General features: G+C 32.1%; 1 protein-coding gene across 1 annotated transcript in view; it reads left to right on the forward strand.

Annotated features, from left to right (window-relative positions):
* Positions 1-6960: 6960 nt before the first annotated feature.
* The window catches only part of LOC142985250 (uncharacterized), an 83224-nt gene continuing 71942 nt past the window's right edge, over positions 6961-18242 (forward strand). Inside the window, exons 1-2 of the mRNA XM_076133297.1 lie at positions 6961-7030; positions 7246-7471. Coding sequence (XP_075989412.1) covers positions 7451-7471 — 21 coding nt within the window. The 5' untranslated portion in view covers positions 6961-7030; positions 7246-7450. The remainder of the gene's footprint in view (positions 7031-7245; positions 7472-18242) is intronic.

Below are 18242 nucleotides of genomic sequence, written 5' to 3' on the forward strand. Positions count from 1 at the left end.
TTCCTCGATAAATGGGCTATCGAACATTTAAATAATTTTTCAAATCGGACCAGTAGCAAACAAACTCTTCAGCTTTATAGTATAGTATAGTATAGTTATAGTATAGATGACATTCTTATTAACAGTTTTCAAAAGAATTCCCGAAAAATATATAAAATTAATTAGTTTCTTTTGTCATTGTTGACAAAAACTCAAAAACACCTTATCCACGCTATTTCACAAAACAGAATGGAAGGCATTCCGGTTCTGACACACACACACACATACCCATATATAATTGAATATGTTACATTTGCAAACGAATTTACCGCCAAAAAGTTAAAAAATAATCAAATTTATACTCTATACCTTTGAAATAAGGTTCATTGTGTGTTTTAAAAAACGCAAATAGATTTGCGAAAGCGTATCTTAACGTATTTATGGACGATGATTAAAAACAAGAGTTAAAAAATCATTTAGAAATAAAACATTTATTATCTATGGTTCTTCTTCTTTGATGTCTTTGGTCTAGGAATAGACTATTTAATTCTTTTTTTTTTTATTGATTATTTAGATTTTTTTAATATACATAGATACATACATATATAAAATTACGCCTTATTCCGTTAGGGGTCGGTAGAAACTATAGAAAACAATTTTTTTAATATTATATATAAATATTTATAGGAAGTTTGTAAGGATCGTACCAAGTGGCGTTCTCTGGTCTCTGCCTACCCCTGTGGGGAAAATGGCGTAATTATTTCAAATAGCTATTCGTTTGATTTAATTAAAATATGAAAAAATAAGTTTTAAATTAAATTTTAAAGAAACAATGAAGATAATCATTTTATTTGGATAGATTTATTGTCATTGTTATTTAATATTGTAAGAATTAAATTTTCATTGCAAGCATAACTACTTATAAAATACAACAAAAAATATAATTTATTCTTCTATTATGATTACCTCATTACCTAGATGTAACAAAAAATATAGATGTTATATTAAATAATTATTATTTTATAAATATGAAAGTCTGCCTGACTGTTTGTTACGTACTTACTAGCTAAACTACTCAACCGTTATTTGTTATAATTTGTACAGAGATAGTTTAAGACCCCAGAGACATGACAACAAAACATTATTTAATTTGTAAGCGAAGCCGCGCGAGTAATATAGCTCATTCTAAAATAAAATTTGTTAACCCAGTCAACTACCCTATTAATCGTTTCGAACCATACAAAACACGACCGAATCCCCTATATACAGTTAGTCTCAAAACAAACCGTTTAACCAAAAAAAACAATTTCCAAAAAAAAACATTTCTTGAAAACCCAAAAATCATAGCAAAAAACCATTTCTATGAAATAAAAACTACTGTATCTCTGTTTGTATGCAAACTGTGCGAGTGGGACGCAAGATGAGCGAGACAGAGATATGTGTGTGGCAGTGGGGGAAAGAGAGAGCGATATAATTAAAAGTTTTGTCGCAGAGGCTTTCTGAGGGTAAACTCGGGTTGGACAGGAAAAGATGTGGAGGTGAAATAATTGTTTTTGAAAGGTACTGATTTGTTTATTTGATTATTTTTTGAGTTCTGTGTCATTTAAAAATAAATCTCTAATGCCCGGTTTCTGAGGTACATTTAGCGGTAGCTTATCTATTATATAGCGTTTAAACTTATGTAAAAAAACGCTATTGAATAGATAAACTACCGCTAAATGTACCTCAGAAACCTGGGGTTAGAGATTTATTTTTTTGTATTGATATTGATAGAGTGTGTATGTAAGGTAGTGCCTTATTACAGTTAAAGATAATTATCCTATTGTATTCTCAGTCTTAACTTTTATGTTTGAAGTGTTCATGGTTATATAACTATAATAAATCAATTAAAAGGTTATCACCAATACATTAAGAACGTTTGACTACGAAATACTAAAATAAAGTCAACAATATTATAAAAGCTAAATTAAAATTAAAGAAAAATGGATTTAATTACGAATTTAATGTAAAATACAGTCAAAATTACTTAATCTATTCTTTTTTCTATTTAAATCAAAAATGTCTGAATATTTCTTAACATAAATATTCAAAATGTCTTTGTTTCAAAACTAACTCTCTCAAAACATTAATTTAGTAACAACATGTCTCTACAGTTTCCTTAGTGCTGTTTTTACGGAATATATTCCGATGAGTTCCGTTTATACCCTTCTTAACCGACCGCGGCCGAACTAAGGTGGGTTATGTGTTTTATACTTTAAAATTATACTTGTTTTTATTCGGTATGGGATTTTATTTGTAATGTTTTGGTTATTTTCAGTGATATATTTTATAGAATATAACTCAGAGATAGGTATTTAGGTATATATGTTTGAAATTAATCTATACATACTTACTATACAATAAGTTCTGTTGTTTTACACATACACATACATAAGATTTTTATGTAGTTCTTGGCTAATTCTATGAAATAAATACAGGTTTAATTGAGTTTAATTGTTGATTTTAAAAGTTTCGTAATATTAAACGACAGAATTTTGTTAATACAAATTTACGCCGAGTTCATACGCGTGAAAAGATTTATCTTGGTAAGAAGTATCCTATGTGTTAATAAAGGTTAAAAACTATATGTGTGTCAAATTTCATTAAAATCACCAGAAGTTTTTTCGTGAAAGAGTAACAAACATACGTATGTAGGTACTTACAACATTTCGCATTTATGTATAATATTAGTAAGATACCTACGTTTACCGTTCCATTCAACTAAATACCTATATAAAATGACTTAAAACATATTAATATGGTTTTGAAATTAGGTTTAGTTTAATAATGCAAATTTAAAAATGGTTACAGTATGAAAATCATACAACTTCTAAAACTATACACTTATACTATCACTTACTTATTCTATACTAACTTCCTGTAAAAAAGACCTAAAACACAAAAATACATCAAACTTACAAAAATAAATGAACAATTAAATAATAATAATAATACTAAAGTCGCCATATTGTGTACGTGGACAGTACACATTCATTTGCTGAAGCAAGCGCTGCTCGGGTCAGAGGAGACACACGGCGCGATTCTGTGCCACGAGAGTTTAGTATTATTTATTTATATTGTTTATTTATTGAGGTTTATTGTGTTTTTGTTGGAAAATTTAAGGAAGGATGGTAGGTTTGGTGTGGATGAAGAGTAATTTGAAGGTTTATTTAGTTTTAAGTAAAGTTTTGAAAGCAATTTTAGTGATTTTATTTTAAAAATTGAAATATTTGATCGAAATTGTTATTAAAAATTGCTGATTTTATGGAGATGTCATAATTTAAAGCAGTATTTTTATTTACCCATAAAATTTTCATAGTAAAGTTAACTTTAATATTTTCTTCATGACTTTATTTCCTACTTAAATAAGCTACCTTACTACATTCCTAAGGTATTATACAGAAACAAAAATTAATTCCCGTTCATTTCCTCTTAAAATTACACTTAAAACCAAAAAAAGACCAGAAATAAAGTAATAATAATAACAATTGTGTTGTTATCGATAATATTTCACATAGTGTGACTACACCGCGTGTCGTATCCATTTGGTTGAAATTGCTGTTTAGTCCTCGTACAGTGCACGTTACTAACCATTTATAATAAAATAACATTATTTTTGTATGATTCGTTCGTTTTATTGTTAATTTTGTAGTTAATTCTACATTATTATTACATCAGATGATGTTAAATTTACTTTTTATGAAAAAAAATGAAGATGGCGTCAACAATAGATATTTCGCGCCATTTTTTGACAGGTTGTTTTTTTTTTTTAAGTGATTTTTTATTCAGCCAGGTTTTTAATGTGATTGAAATATTTCGTTCTTTTATTAGTGTCTCGGTAATTATGTAGGTAATATTTTAATTTCAATAAAAGACGTATTGTTTTTACTGAAAGCAGCTGTTTCAATAAGTGAATAAATTATTGAAATGAATATCATAAGAAACGAATGAAACTTGAACTCAGTTAACATATTTGGGGTAAGAAATAAAAGAAATAAAGCTAGGTTTTATTCTATCGACGATTCGAGAACTTTCCTTTTTAAGTCTGCTAAAAATGGTTTACTTATTTAAAAATACTCCTTTTTTGAGGTCTGTTAGTAACAAATTAACGATTTTAAAGTAAATAATTACTAAGATAAAATATAATCTATGATTACTTTAACAGATTAAGCAAAAAAATAACTCCATTTTACCGTCTCCGTTTAACTAAAGACGAAATTATCACAAATATTGATAAATTAAATCATTCAGCCATCACAAATCACGATAATGTTTACATATTCATACAAACAGTCAGATTTTTACATACACACACGAATGTGATCACTGCCTGAGTCATTCTCGTAATATTAGCACAGCTCAGTCACCTTTGTAACGAAATGTAGCATTTTACATGAAAATTTCAGTATTTATATTACATTTTAATACTTTATTATGTTCTCTGATAAATAACGGGCATAATTGTGTTATTTTTGTCAAAATATGTTTATTAGAAGTAAAGTTATAGATAAAAATATTTTGAGGTTATTAATTTTTATTTTCCCGGGTCTTTTAAGTCACTTAAAAAAAAATTCAATTGATGGTTTATCAAAGTCGACAATCAAAAAAACAATTCAATTTAATTATAAAATAATAGTATTAATACGTTATAAATTTAATTTGTAATCAAATTAATTGAAAAAACAATAACGCTGCCACGAAATTAAATTTATTTCTGTCTCTTTTTCTCACGGGCGAATGCAAATTGTATAGTTTCCCGCTCCCACGCTATATATTTTGTTTTTATTCTGAAATATAATCAAAAATTATTACTTTAATACCTTACATAACATTAATACATTAATTTTAGTCTATGAGTAAATAATTTAACAGTTTTGGCAATAAAATAAATAAAAATAGCAGCCATAATAGCTGGAGAAAAAAAAAGAATTTCAAAAATGGCGGAATGAAGTCAGCTTAGCGCTTGAGTAATAATTTTATTACAAATAATACCTATTTATCACATTATCTCACTCAAAACTACTTATTTCACGAAAATAACATATCAATAATAACATTTCGATATAAAACAAGTAAGTTTTATTCAAAACGAAAAGTCAAATCAACTATTTATAAAGAAGTCGGCCATATTGCTTTCGTAATTTGTTAGCCCTTCAACTGCAAATACTGCCATCTACCTGTTGTAGACAACACTAAAGATCTTTAACGATTAGAAATCAGAATTCGTGTGCATTTCAAATAGCTTTTTGCGGAAATCCATAGCCTAAAAATAAATTAACTAAAATACCGGACAGTCCATAATATGAGAGTGTAGTATATGTAAGATTTTCAGATGCGATAGATGTTTTGGTATTATTATTACTTTTCTTTGTTTGCAGTGAATGTATACTATAAACCTATTTTAGTTTAAAAAGTACAATATGTTTTTCTCTTTCATTTCGCTAAGGAGTGAACGAAACAAAACTCTTTATAAGCCTTTCGTAACTTCATATATTTTTATGAATAAGAGGGTCTGTTTATACAATAAAATAGTGCGTTTGTGACGTAGTGATTAAATTACCACGTTGTGGTTTTGTTTCGTTGCGGTAGGTCGTGAGTTTGAGTTTAGCAAAACTGAAATGTTTGTGTGTCAATTTAGTGAGCGAATAAATAAAAATTCAAAGGAATCTAAGCGACTATATTTGTATCTGGACTCAGTCAAGCCTTTTAAGTATATGACTGAGGTCTGATGACTTAAAATTAAAAATATATGGCACAAAGTACATACTTAATACGTTTTTACAGTAATGGGTTATTTAAGTAATCGTCGATGTAGGATAATGTATGTACTTCTAAGTATCATCACTGAATTGTTAATACTTACTTAAAATACGTTGATGTGTTATTCTGATTTATAAACTAAAGATATTACGGTATTTATTAGTCTTATGAACACGTATCGAAATTACCAATCGATTTTAACTGTGAAATAACATAACAATTTAAGTCATAATAAAAAGATCGCAATTATTCTTTACAACGAAATTCACTTCCCTAGAAACCAATGTCCTTCACCGTTAAACACAATAACGTCACAAAAAAAACATTAAATATTTAAATATTTCTCTGTTTCCCTGCCTTATACTACGACAATCTTTATTTACGTAAAAAATATGTATAGATACCGTTGCGCTTGTGTGCGTGAGTGTATCTGTGTGAGTGCTAGGGTCGTCACCAACGTTTTGGCAATAAATATTTATATTTTTTTCTTTGTTTCATTTATTTTATTCATAGAGTATTAGAGAATTTACTTTGATATTTCATGTGAATGCGTTTTAGATTAGTTAAGCAATTATTTGATATAAATATATATTTATATCTTAATTACAGTGATAATTTGAGTTGAATTTATAATGTTGTTTTATGTACAAATAAAAGTTAGTATAAATTATAACGAAGTGTATTATTTACTCAATACGCTTACCGAAACATAATAAATGAATGAATCTATTTTTTAATCAAGATTTCATTTTATCTCACAGTTATCTAACTTCAATACCTACATTTGTGTAAATCATAAAATTATACAAACATTAAACTTTCTAGAACAATCTTTGACTTAATGACTAATCTGATAACAATATCAAAGCAAAAAAACACATCATCCACTTTTTTCATTCTTTCCGAAACTATACAATAATAATTATAAATATGTTAGTAAAAACAATTGGGTTATTAAATAAGTTTAAATAGTAAAAATAATAAAGCCATATTTCACTTGTTTATATTCTTTTCGAAACTAAATTCTATACAATAATAATGTAAGTAAAAAATAAATAGGTTATTTAATAAATTTAAATTGTTAAAATAATAAAGCAGCCCTACAATCAATGTGTGAGCGGGCTAGAAATATGAACGGGCGACCAACACAGACACGGTTTGGCCGCGTACCGATATGGCCGTGTGCGTACACCACGTAACGCGCCATCGTGTTTTCTCTCATATTTGACGAATTACGCCATATTGTTTTATTGTAAACTATTAATTATAATTACAAAAACATTTTTTTTTACATACCAGTGTTATTTACATGAAAATTTCAACCGAAACGATTATAAAGTGTCCATGTCATTATTACAATTTATTGATAATTGATAAATATATCTCGGTTTATCACGATCGGCGATTCGTTATGGACGTGTGTAAAAAAAACGGAAATTATATTTTTTTAATTTTTTTTTCTTAAAGTTGTGTTCGTGTGTGCGTGTATCTAAAAATATTACGTGGAAAAATAACTGTTTTGTACTGAGTGTTGTGTTTAAATTTAGTGCAATGTCTACGCTGAACGTTAAAATAAGAATGCATTTAATAACGCCATTGTTTTAAAATTGTTATTTAAATGGATGTGTTTGTGAAGTGATATGGATTATCCTTTGTGTTTTGGATTGTAAAAATGGATAAACCCTCTTTCAAGGTAAGGCATAATATAATAATACTTCGTATGAGAATAGTCTGCCAAATTCATATCCGGTCAATGCAATTACTGAATTAATTTTATAATTAGTTTTTATTAAATAGTTAGAAATGTGTGTAAATAAATTAACGAGTATAATTAATTGATCACATAATATTTAAATTGATCTATTATGAGTGATAAATGAATAATTGACAGTCTTAGCCGTTCGAGTAAGCGAGTGACGTCATCTATTGTCTTTATGAAGACCACTCAGAGCGTGGATTTCTTTCCCGTATTATTGTTTTCAAACAAAATCTATATCGTTATTGTTAATTCGTGTTGCTATAATCATTTTTATATTTGTTTTTTTTACTAGAGCCATAGCTAGTTGCGCTTACCGGTCGGTAAACAGTCGGTTAAGCAAACCTTGGCGCGGTTATTCCTTAGATGGGTGACCGTATAGTGGTATTTGAACTGGGCGTCTCACGGGGCACGTAAAAAGTCGGTCCCGGTTGTTGTCAATTAAGATAACAGTCGTTAAGCCACGTCAAAGGCCTTCGGGCTTGAACAACTTTGACACTAGGTTGACCACTAACCATACGATAAGAAAAAGACTTTAGAGAGTGAATGGGGTCAATAAACAAATGAAAATTTAAAAGTAATGTCAATGTTATTATTAGTATACTGTCGCAGTCGGCCGAATCAATGTAACCCCCGGTTTCTGAGGTACATTTAGCGGTAGTTTATCTATTCAATAGCGTTTAAACTGTTAAAAAACGCTATTGAATAGATAAACTACCGCTAAATGTACCTCAGAAACCGGGGGTTAGTGCCGTGGCGCTATAATAAAAACATTGACATCGATATTTCGTAATTTCAATTAAATATTTTTTGATGAACTTTGGTTTAATATTGATTGATTCATGATGTTTAGAATGCCATGGTTGTTACTAGTGAATGCAATCCCGATCTCGCGGGATCCCGATCTCGCGAGATCCCGTGTATTTTTTCGGGATCAATCCCGAAGCATAATATGACGAGATCCCGTTCGGGATTGTCGGAGAGGGCATTTTCAGCAGCTGGCTACATTGCAATAGACTTAAGATGCCGATTAGAAGCTCGTACTATTGATATGTTACTGCAAAAGCCCGAACTGTGGTAAATCCTAAGATTTTCCGGTAAAACCCAAGATTTACCAACTCTCAATGGTAGTCCGAACAAGCCAGAGTTTAAAAACTATGTTACGATGTATAAAAAAATCCTCCTTCATAACTATGTTTATGTTACTGTAAAAGCCCGAACGGTGGTTAATCCTAAGATTTTCCGGTATAACCTAAGATTTACCAACTCGCAATGGTAAAAGTCCGAACAATTCTTTTATTTCGAACTTTTACCTATATTCACTTGATGATATCGAGATGTCGCCGGAGCCCCGCTTCGCGGGGCTCCTCCTTCTGGGTGGTTAAAAAAAAATATATCGTAACATAGTTTTTAAACTCTGGCTTGTTCGGACTTTTACCATTGAGAGTTGGTAAATCTTAGGTTTTACCGGAAAATCTTAGGATTTACCACAGTTCGGGCTTTTACAGTAACATTTATAACTATTTCACGGTATAATTATATACTGTGGCATAGTTATAAAGGAGGAGTTTTGGGCAAAGCGACATGGGTAGGTTAGGTTAGAAGGCACCTTAGCCTTCGTGGTTATTTTTTTTTAACCACCTAGTAGGAGGAGCCCCGCGAAGCGGGGCTCCGGCGACATCTCGACATCATCAAGTGAATATAGGTAAAAGTTCGAAATAAAAGTATTGTTCGGACTTTTACCATTGCGAGTTGGTAAATCTTAGGTTATACCGGAAAATCTTAGGATTTACCACCGGTCGGGCTTTTACAGTAACAGATACACTTTGTATTTTAAGAGGCTACTTTCAAAATGCCATGTGATTACTTTTTATTTTGATCTCCTGGAGCTACACCTACTTTTTTGATTATGTTCATGTTATTACACCTGTTAATTATGTTACGTTGTTAGTAATATTCAAAAATAAAGGCTTTTATTTTCTTTCAAATAATAATTTATTGCATTCACCACACTATCACACACATATTACATTAAACAAGCCGTTCGAATTGTATTATTTTTACTAACTAGACGGGATCCCGAAAATCTCGGGATCCCGCGGGATTGATATTTCTGATTGCGAGGGATCTCGAGTTGACGATCTCGAGTCGGGATTGCATTCCCTAGTTGTTACTTAACTTCCGCATTCAAGATGGCTACGAAATTAAATTGTTTTTAATTTTATGATAAAATTAAATGAGAACTTTTTGTTCGACATTCTTAAACAGCTGTTAAAATATTCTGTATTTTTCTATAATACCTACCTACTACCTATATCTTAATGAGATACGATAAATTTGTTATTATTATATTGTAATTATAATGAGTCATGAAATATGGTGACTGTGTTAACGTAAAAAGTATTAAACTTGTCCTCGTAAAAGGTTCATTTAAAATAATCAGACTACGTTTTCGTAAATAATGTTTAAATTGTGTACATAACATTTTAAGCACTCATTTGATATCAACAAAAATACGTCACTGTGACGTCACTATGTCGTATGTCTATACTAAAATGTGTTTTTGACATTTCATAAAGAGAAGCTGATTTGACTGATAGTCAACTACCCAATTGTCGTATGACATGGTTTTGGCCCGAGTCATACTCTAATCGCTCACATAGTTATTTTTGAAACGTTTCGCTTGCGCTTTTATAAAAATAAATAAATAGGTTGGTACTTACTGCTTTTCGAAAATTGACCGGATGCAGTTTCTTGATAAGATAATGACTTTTTGAAAAGAAAGATATAAGGATATTGTTTTATTTTTCAGTTACTGTAAATTAGGTAGGCACTTGAAGTTGTTTGTTGTGTAATTAACATAAAGTCATTAAGTTTGTATGAGTGTATCGCCAATTTAAGTAATTACCAAGAGTATTTTGTTTATTAGAATAAAACTATCACTTGTTCCAACGGTGAAAGAAAACATTGTGATGCAACCTTGCATATCTGAGAGTTCTTAAAGGACTACAAAGTCCTCAAGGCCCAACCCCGCACTTGGCCAGCGTGGTGGACTCAAGGCCTAGCTCCCTCATTACGGGAGGAGACACTTGCCCAGCAGTGGGACATTAATGAGTTAATTTATTTTTATCGCCAATTTGTATATGTGTGGGTAGTCGCAGACGAGTTTTTATAAACGAACCAAAAAAAATAGCAAGTCTGTTCTCTGCCTACCTCAATAAAAACAAGTCATTATTATATGAATAGTTTCTTCACGTGACAACGCCTGCGTGATAAAAAACAGGGGATAAAAAGTATCCTATGTGTTAATCTAGACTATAAGCTATCAGTGTACCAATTTCGTCTCAGTTCAAATAGTTCAATAGTTTTTTTCCTGGCCACGAAAGGATTCAGAATTTCGTATGACCAAAAAGTCTTAGTTGGACTTTTGCAGAGGAAGTATCGTAACTTTGTAAAACAGTATTTTACTAGTAGTTTTTTATTCCGGGGCAGAAAGGTAAAATTACTGGATACGGGACAACATGCAAAATACCGGGACAATCTCGGTTATCTGGCAACCGTATAGGTATGTATATTATAACTCAAAAAAAATGCTGCCATTTCATTTTTGACATCAAAATGACCTTGCCCGCTTTACGTAACATAAAAGAAAGTTTATTTTTCAATTAAAACCAGTTATTTAGTTATCACTGATAGCTATTTAATCTAACGTCTAAAACGCCACGTATTAGCTGTTTTTCCTTATTCATTCTCGTCATAAGTGATAAACTATGGCGACTGACCTTTTTCAAGGACAATTATAACCCGAGCTGATGTTATATCAGTCTAGCCTTTCTTCCAACTATGTTGGAGTCGGCTTCCAGTCTCACCGGATGCAGCTGAATACTAGTATTTTACATGGAGCGACTGTCTATCTGACCTCCATAACACAGTTACCTGGGTTGTAACACGATACTAAGACTGGTTGTCAGACTTTCAAGCTTCTGACTACTGTTAACGACTGTCAAAGATTTTTGAAAATTACAGCCGGGACCCATAATTTAACGTGCCTTCCGAAGCACGGAGGCACGAGTTACCTAGGTTATAACACGATACCCCTCAGTAAGTCTAGTTGTCTATGCTGATGTTAATTAATGACTTGTAATTACCATGGTATTTTTGGATAACTAGGCGACATCGCGGGAGATCTTTATATTATGATAGAACAGCTACATACACTGGTAAATAATGTTAGTTAAATTAATATAATTTCCTGTATGACAACATGTATGGATGTGAATGAGGCAAGGGAAGTTTGTAAGAATGGTACCTAGTGGTGATCTTTGTTCTCTGCGAACCTCTATGGGAAATTGATGATAAATGTATGTTTTTAGTTAAAATTTTGAGGAAACAGACAAATATACAAACACTGATATCATTACCTTCCTTTTTGTAGCCAGTAGTCGGGTAAAATAAGCTATTTCGCAGTTTTAAGCCATATTTGCTTACCTATAATCACAGGTATACAAAGAAGTGTTTGTTTGTCTGTCCTTATTTAACGTGAAAACAACTAAACTAATTTCTATAAAATCTGGAAACGTCATAATATTACTTTTTATGCGAGCAAAGCCGTGAGTGTAAACGAGTAACTGATAACACAAAGAATTAGCAGAGTTGGCAACCAACTCTACAATTAGATATACATAATATATTTACATATATACAGTGTAGACACGTCTTATCGCGTGTGTCATAACTAAGTAGGTAGGTAGGTGTAAATATCTATACTAATATTATAAAGCTGAAGAGTTTGTTTGTTTGTTTGAACGCGCTAATTTCAGGAACTACTGGTCCGATTTAAAAAATTCTTTCAGTGTAGATAGCCCATTTATCGAGGAAGGTTATAGGCTATATATCATCACGCTACGACCAATAGGAGCAGAGTACCAGTAAAAAATGTTACAAAAACGGGGAAAATGATGACCTATTCTCTTTTATGTGACACAAGCGAAGTTGCACGGGTCAGCTAGTTCTTAATACTTATCACAAGAAGTAATTTGTGTTTGTTTGTTAAAATCAACACTAGGTTATGTCTCTGACTTCGCTTATATTTTTGTAGTTGATAGCCGAGTGGTATAAGTTGGTACCTCCTAAGGAAGTGATAGACGGTTCGAACCCACGACAACACACCAAAGACTTTTCCAAGTTATGTGTGTATTAGAAATAATTATCACTTGTTCCAACGGTGAAGGAAAACATCGTGATGCAACCTTGCATAGTTAACTGAAAATCCTTTAGTTTTGACCTAAAAGAAGAAAAAACAAATTCACTTTTTCATTTTAATCGTAAAAAGTAAGAATAGTATCGATTCTCTGACTAAGGAAATTCTTTGAATTCTACAGCAGAATAACAAAAGGATTATTACCTGGAAAAAGTAAAAGGTCATGATTTACTTTCAAGCAACCGAAGTCGCGATCCAAAGTTATAGTGTACTAGTGAGCCATCCTGGCTAAAAAGTTTTACACAAAATCTTGACAAATAATACACACAATTTTCTGGAATTGGCCTATTTATAGAAAACTGCATCGAAATCTGCTTCACAGATTTTGAGTTTATCGCAGACAGACAGACAAACGCGGTGAGGTTACTTTATTTCAGACTAGCTTCTGTCAACGACTTCGTCCGCGTGCTAAAAAACCCGAGGTAAAAAGTATGCTATGCGTTAATCCAGTTTATTATCTACTTGAGGCCGCCCGCGACTTCGTCCGCGTGGAAATCCTTCCCGTGTAAATCCCGATCCCTCGGGAACTCCGGGATAAAAAGTAGCCTATGTGTTATTCTGGGTCTTCAGCTACCTACATACCATGTTTCATCGTAATCGGTTCAGTAGTATTTGCGTGAAAGAGTAACAAACATCCATACATACATACATTCTCATAAACTTTCGCATTTATAATGCCACTAGTATGTAGTAAAGTGCAGTCAGTATAATACGTACATTTTTGTTAATTTGGAGAATAAACGCCAACGCAGTGAATACTTTAGGTAATCACCGACCCATAAAGATAAAATTAGATCGTCTATTTATATGCAACGTGTCTCACTCCAAGAACGTTAATGTTTCAGTTAGTGGTCAAACATACATAATCATTGTCACTTGTTATAAGTTAGTAACTTATAACAAACTAGCTGACCCGCGCAACTTCGCTTGCGTCACATGAGAGAGAATGGGTCATAATTTTACCCGTTTCTGGAACCTTTTTTTACTGGTGCTCTGCTCCTATTGGTCGTAGCGTGATGATATGTAGCCTATAGCCTTCCTGAATAAGCTATCTAACACTGAAATAATTTTTCAAATCGGATCTGTAGTTCCTGAGATTAGCGCGTTCAGAAAAACAAACAGACTCTTCAGTTTTATAATATTAGTATAGATAACAATGATCATGATCGTGATGAATCCATACTATCCATACTAATATTATAAATGCGAAAGTAACTCTGTCTGTCTGTCTGTCTGCTAAACTACTGAACCAATTTGCATGAAATTTGGTATGGCGATATTTATATATATAGAAAGGACATAGGCTATATATATCATCACGCTACGACCAATAGGAGCAGAATACTGGTAAAAAATGTTACAAAAACGGGGAAACTTATGACCCATTTTCTCTATGTGACGCAAGCGAAGTTGCGCGGGTCAGCTAGTCCTAAATAAAAGGAGTAACAAAAAGTCATTATTACGTTTGTAATTATCGACTATAGTGACAAAATAATATTTAGCATATCATTTGATATAATTTTATCAGACTTTTATCATATTACTAGCTTACCTTACAAGGGTTTGCTTGTACATATATTATTATGAAAGCTATTTCAATTTAGTATATTGGCCCTTTAAAATGGCGAGGAATGGCATTATGAATAATTAATTGTTAATTTATTTTTTAGTTTTGTTGTTGATATTTATTATTTTCTTTTAATTCACTGATTATTGTTTGTTTAGTTATTTAAGTATGTCATGTTAGTCAGTAAGAGCGCATTCTCGCCGTTAAACTAATAAGTTTGGCGAGTATAAAATAGTTAATAGATTAAGGTAAATTGTAAAACCTACAATTATATTAAACTAGTTTCTGCCTGCGACTTCGTCCGTGTCATAATAATTTTCATGGTAAAATATAAATATGATCTATCAGTATACTAAATTTCAATAAAATCCGTCCAGTATATTTTTCGTGAAAGAGTAACAAACGTGCATCCATTTCGGATTATTAGAATAAATACATTTAAATTAAATCTACAAGAATTTAATACACAATTTCAGTATCAAGATCAAATAACTATGTCCTAAATATCGGTTTTGTGGTTACCAAGACGTAAGCGGTGCGAGCAAAACCGCGGGGCGGTGCTAGTATAAGCCGACCTTAGCAACAAAATATAAGTATATATTTTACATAACCGTTTGATGAAAATTCTACCAGTTATATTATGTAAAGCAATTTGAACTTTATCACGTAGTTTTTAAGTCCTTTTTTGCTTAATTGATTTCAAAAATGACTAAAACGAATGTTATCTCAGAAATATTTAAATATATCGTATTTTCTTTTCAAACAATGAGGTAATTAGATATTCTTACTAGTTAATTAATTATGCCGCACTTAATTTAATGATTCATTGACTGTTATAGTTAAAAATAACTGTTTATATAATTTTAATTAACTTTTTCCTATTATCTATAATAAAAAAATAGTAAATGTAATTAATTACTGTCCCACTGCTGGGCAAGGGTCTACTCCCGTAATGAGGGAGGGGCTAGGCCTTGAGTCCACCACGCTGGCTAAGCACAGGTTGGGAACTTTGCATACCTTCAAGAACTGTTCTAAAGATCTCTCAGGCATGCAAGGTTGCTTCAGCGTTTCGGAAGGCACGTTAAATTGTGGGTCCCGGCTGCCATTTTCAAAAATCTTTGACAGTCGTTAACAGTAGTCAGAAGCTTGAAAGTCTGACAACCAGTCTTACTTAGTATCGTGTTATAACCCAGGTAACTGTGTTGTGGAGGTCTGATAGACAGTCGCTGCATGTAAAACACTGGTATTCAGCTGCATCCGGTGAGACTGGAAGCCGACTCCAACATAGTTGGAAGAAAATCTAGGCTGATATAATTTGTAATCTACCATAGATTTTGCTACCTTGCTTACGTTTCCTTGGCATCGGGGAAGGAAGTTTAAATAAAATGTTTGTCAAGGAAAACTGATGATTTTATCCTTGATATTTGAATATTGCGAAATGTGTATGTACTCTCTGCCTACCCTTTAGGAAAAGGCGTGGTATTATGTATGTATGTTAGTGTATCTATACTTCTATACTAATATTATAAAGCTGAAGAGTTTGTTTGTTTGATTGATTGTTTGTTTGTTTGTTTGAACGCGCTAATCTCAGGAACTACTGGTCTGATTTGAAAAATTATTTCAGTGTTAGATAGCCATTTATGAGGAAGGCTATAGGCTATATTACATCACGCTACGACAAATAGTAGCAAAGTACCAGTAATAAATGTTACAAAAACGGGGAAAATTATGACCCATTCTCTCTTATGTGACGCAAGCGAAGTTGCGCGGGTCAGCTAGTGATAGAATAACCGGTCATGTGTAATAGACATTATACTTCCGGTAGTTTCACGGGTTCGATTTCCTGGGTCGGACAAAATGCTATTGGTATTGTTTTAATATATTGGAGTATTTCTTAATAGTAGTTCGGAAATGGCTTACCCGGTAAATAACAGGCGCCCCATACTTGGGACTGACACCTCTGTCTACACCTTCGGATGTAACAGGCGTGATATTATGTTTGTTTATTGTATGTATGTAAGTACTCATGTACGTATATTTGTATGTGTATGTATGTATGTGTGTATGTACGCATTCAAACCCTACGACCTTAATATCGATCAGAAACCTAAACACGAGTTGAATGACCTAAGAGTATAAAAATAAAAAAACTTTGAGAACTGTATGTATATACAAGAGGTCTTTGCGTCATTATTTTGTATAATAGCGAAACTAAGCCGTATTGGGGGCATGGATTCTCAAGTTAATACAAAACAAACAGATTATAATTATTTAATGTAGTTGAAACTCTATTATTGACTAGAAAGTGACGAAAAAAACTCATTAAACTTTTTCTAGATTTTTTTTGTTAACGAACTGACGTTGCGGTGTCTTTATTCTATGGGGATGTATCATGTAGTGTAGAACATTCCTTTTTGGACGTACAAAAGACAAACCTAGGTATGTATGATTTACATTAACAAAATCACGCCTTCTTCCCATTATGGTAGGCAGAGACCAGAGAACGTCACTTGATACGATCCTTACAAACTTCCCTTGCTTCATTCAGATACATACATGTCTGTCGGTCCACGTCTGCGTGGTTTGTGACTTAGGACAGAATTTTCATACAAACTTTCACCCCCTATTTTATTCCCTTAAATCCTTTCTAAGCGGATGCCTACGTCATAACATCTACCTGCATGACAAATTTCAGCTCGATCTATCCAGTGGTTTGTGCTGTGCGTTGATAGATCACTATGTCAGTCAGTCATCTTTGATATCTACGATTTCGCCTTACGCATGCATAATGAAAGATTGTTATTTACAGATTTTTATTCTCAAACTAGCTGATCCGCGCAATTTCGCTTGCGTCACATAAGAGAATCATAATTTTCCCCGTTTTTGTAACATTTTTCACTGGTACTCTGCTCCTATTGGTCGTATCGTGATGATATATAGCCTATAGCCTTCCTCGATAAATGGGCTATCTAACACTGAAAGAATTTTTCAAATCGGACAAGTAGTTCCTGAGATTAGCGCGTTCAAATAAACAAACAAACAAACAAACAATCAAACAAACGAACAAACTCTTCAGCTTTATAATATTAGTATAGATAGTATAGATATTATGTAGTTAGTAGTTACATATTTATGATGTGACAGAATGTAAACATTTTATTACAAGGCAAAGCTGTTTTCCCCTGAATTTCATTAAAATCAGTTCAGTGGTTTAGCAATGAAAGCCTTTAATAGACAGACTGACTTTCGCATATATCATGCCTACGACTGTTATTTACAGATTTTTATCACCAAATAATAATATTTGTTAAAAGTTTGAGCAACACAGACATGGGATCCCTAAACCAATATACGGCGTTACATTAGAGAATAGGGTTTCGCCTCAGGGTTGCCACTCGCCAGTTATTAATTATTTTTGAAAAATACCGGCTCTTTCCTTTAGCTTTTGTACTGTCTATATTAATTACATTGACGCATTTTATTTGTTATTGTGTTTTAATTAAATTAGTTTTCGTTACTCAGGTAATACGAAGTCAAGAAAACAATCATGTGAATGTGACAATGTGTAGTGAGTGACATCACACGAGTCATCACACGAGTATAGTACTTAGTGTTCAGTTTAGGTACTAGCTTTAGGCCTCGACTTTTTCTTCGTAAAAGAATGTTCTATGTGCTAATACAGGTTATAAACTATCTGTGTGAGAAATTTTATCAAAATCTTTCAAATCGTTTTTGCGTTATTAATAAGTAAACATTTAAACAACCATAACCCCCTTTTCGAGTTTGTAATAAATTCCGTAATTGTAACGGATAAGTATGTAGAATATTTAAACTCACTTATCTGATTCCAAACTAAGAAGAGCTTGGACTATGGTAGCTAG

The sequence above is a fragment of the Anticarsia gemmatalis genome, chromosome 29, assembly GCF_050436995.1.
Source record: "Anticarsia gemmatalis isolate Benzon Research Colony breed Stoneville strain chromosome 29, ilAntGemm2 primary, whole genome shotgun sequence".
Classification (NCBI taxonomy): Eukaryota; Metazoa; Arthropoda; class Insecta; order Lepidoptera; family Erebidae; genus Anticarsia; species Anticarsia gemmatalis.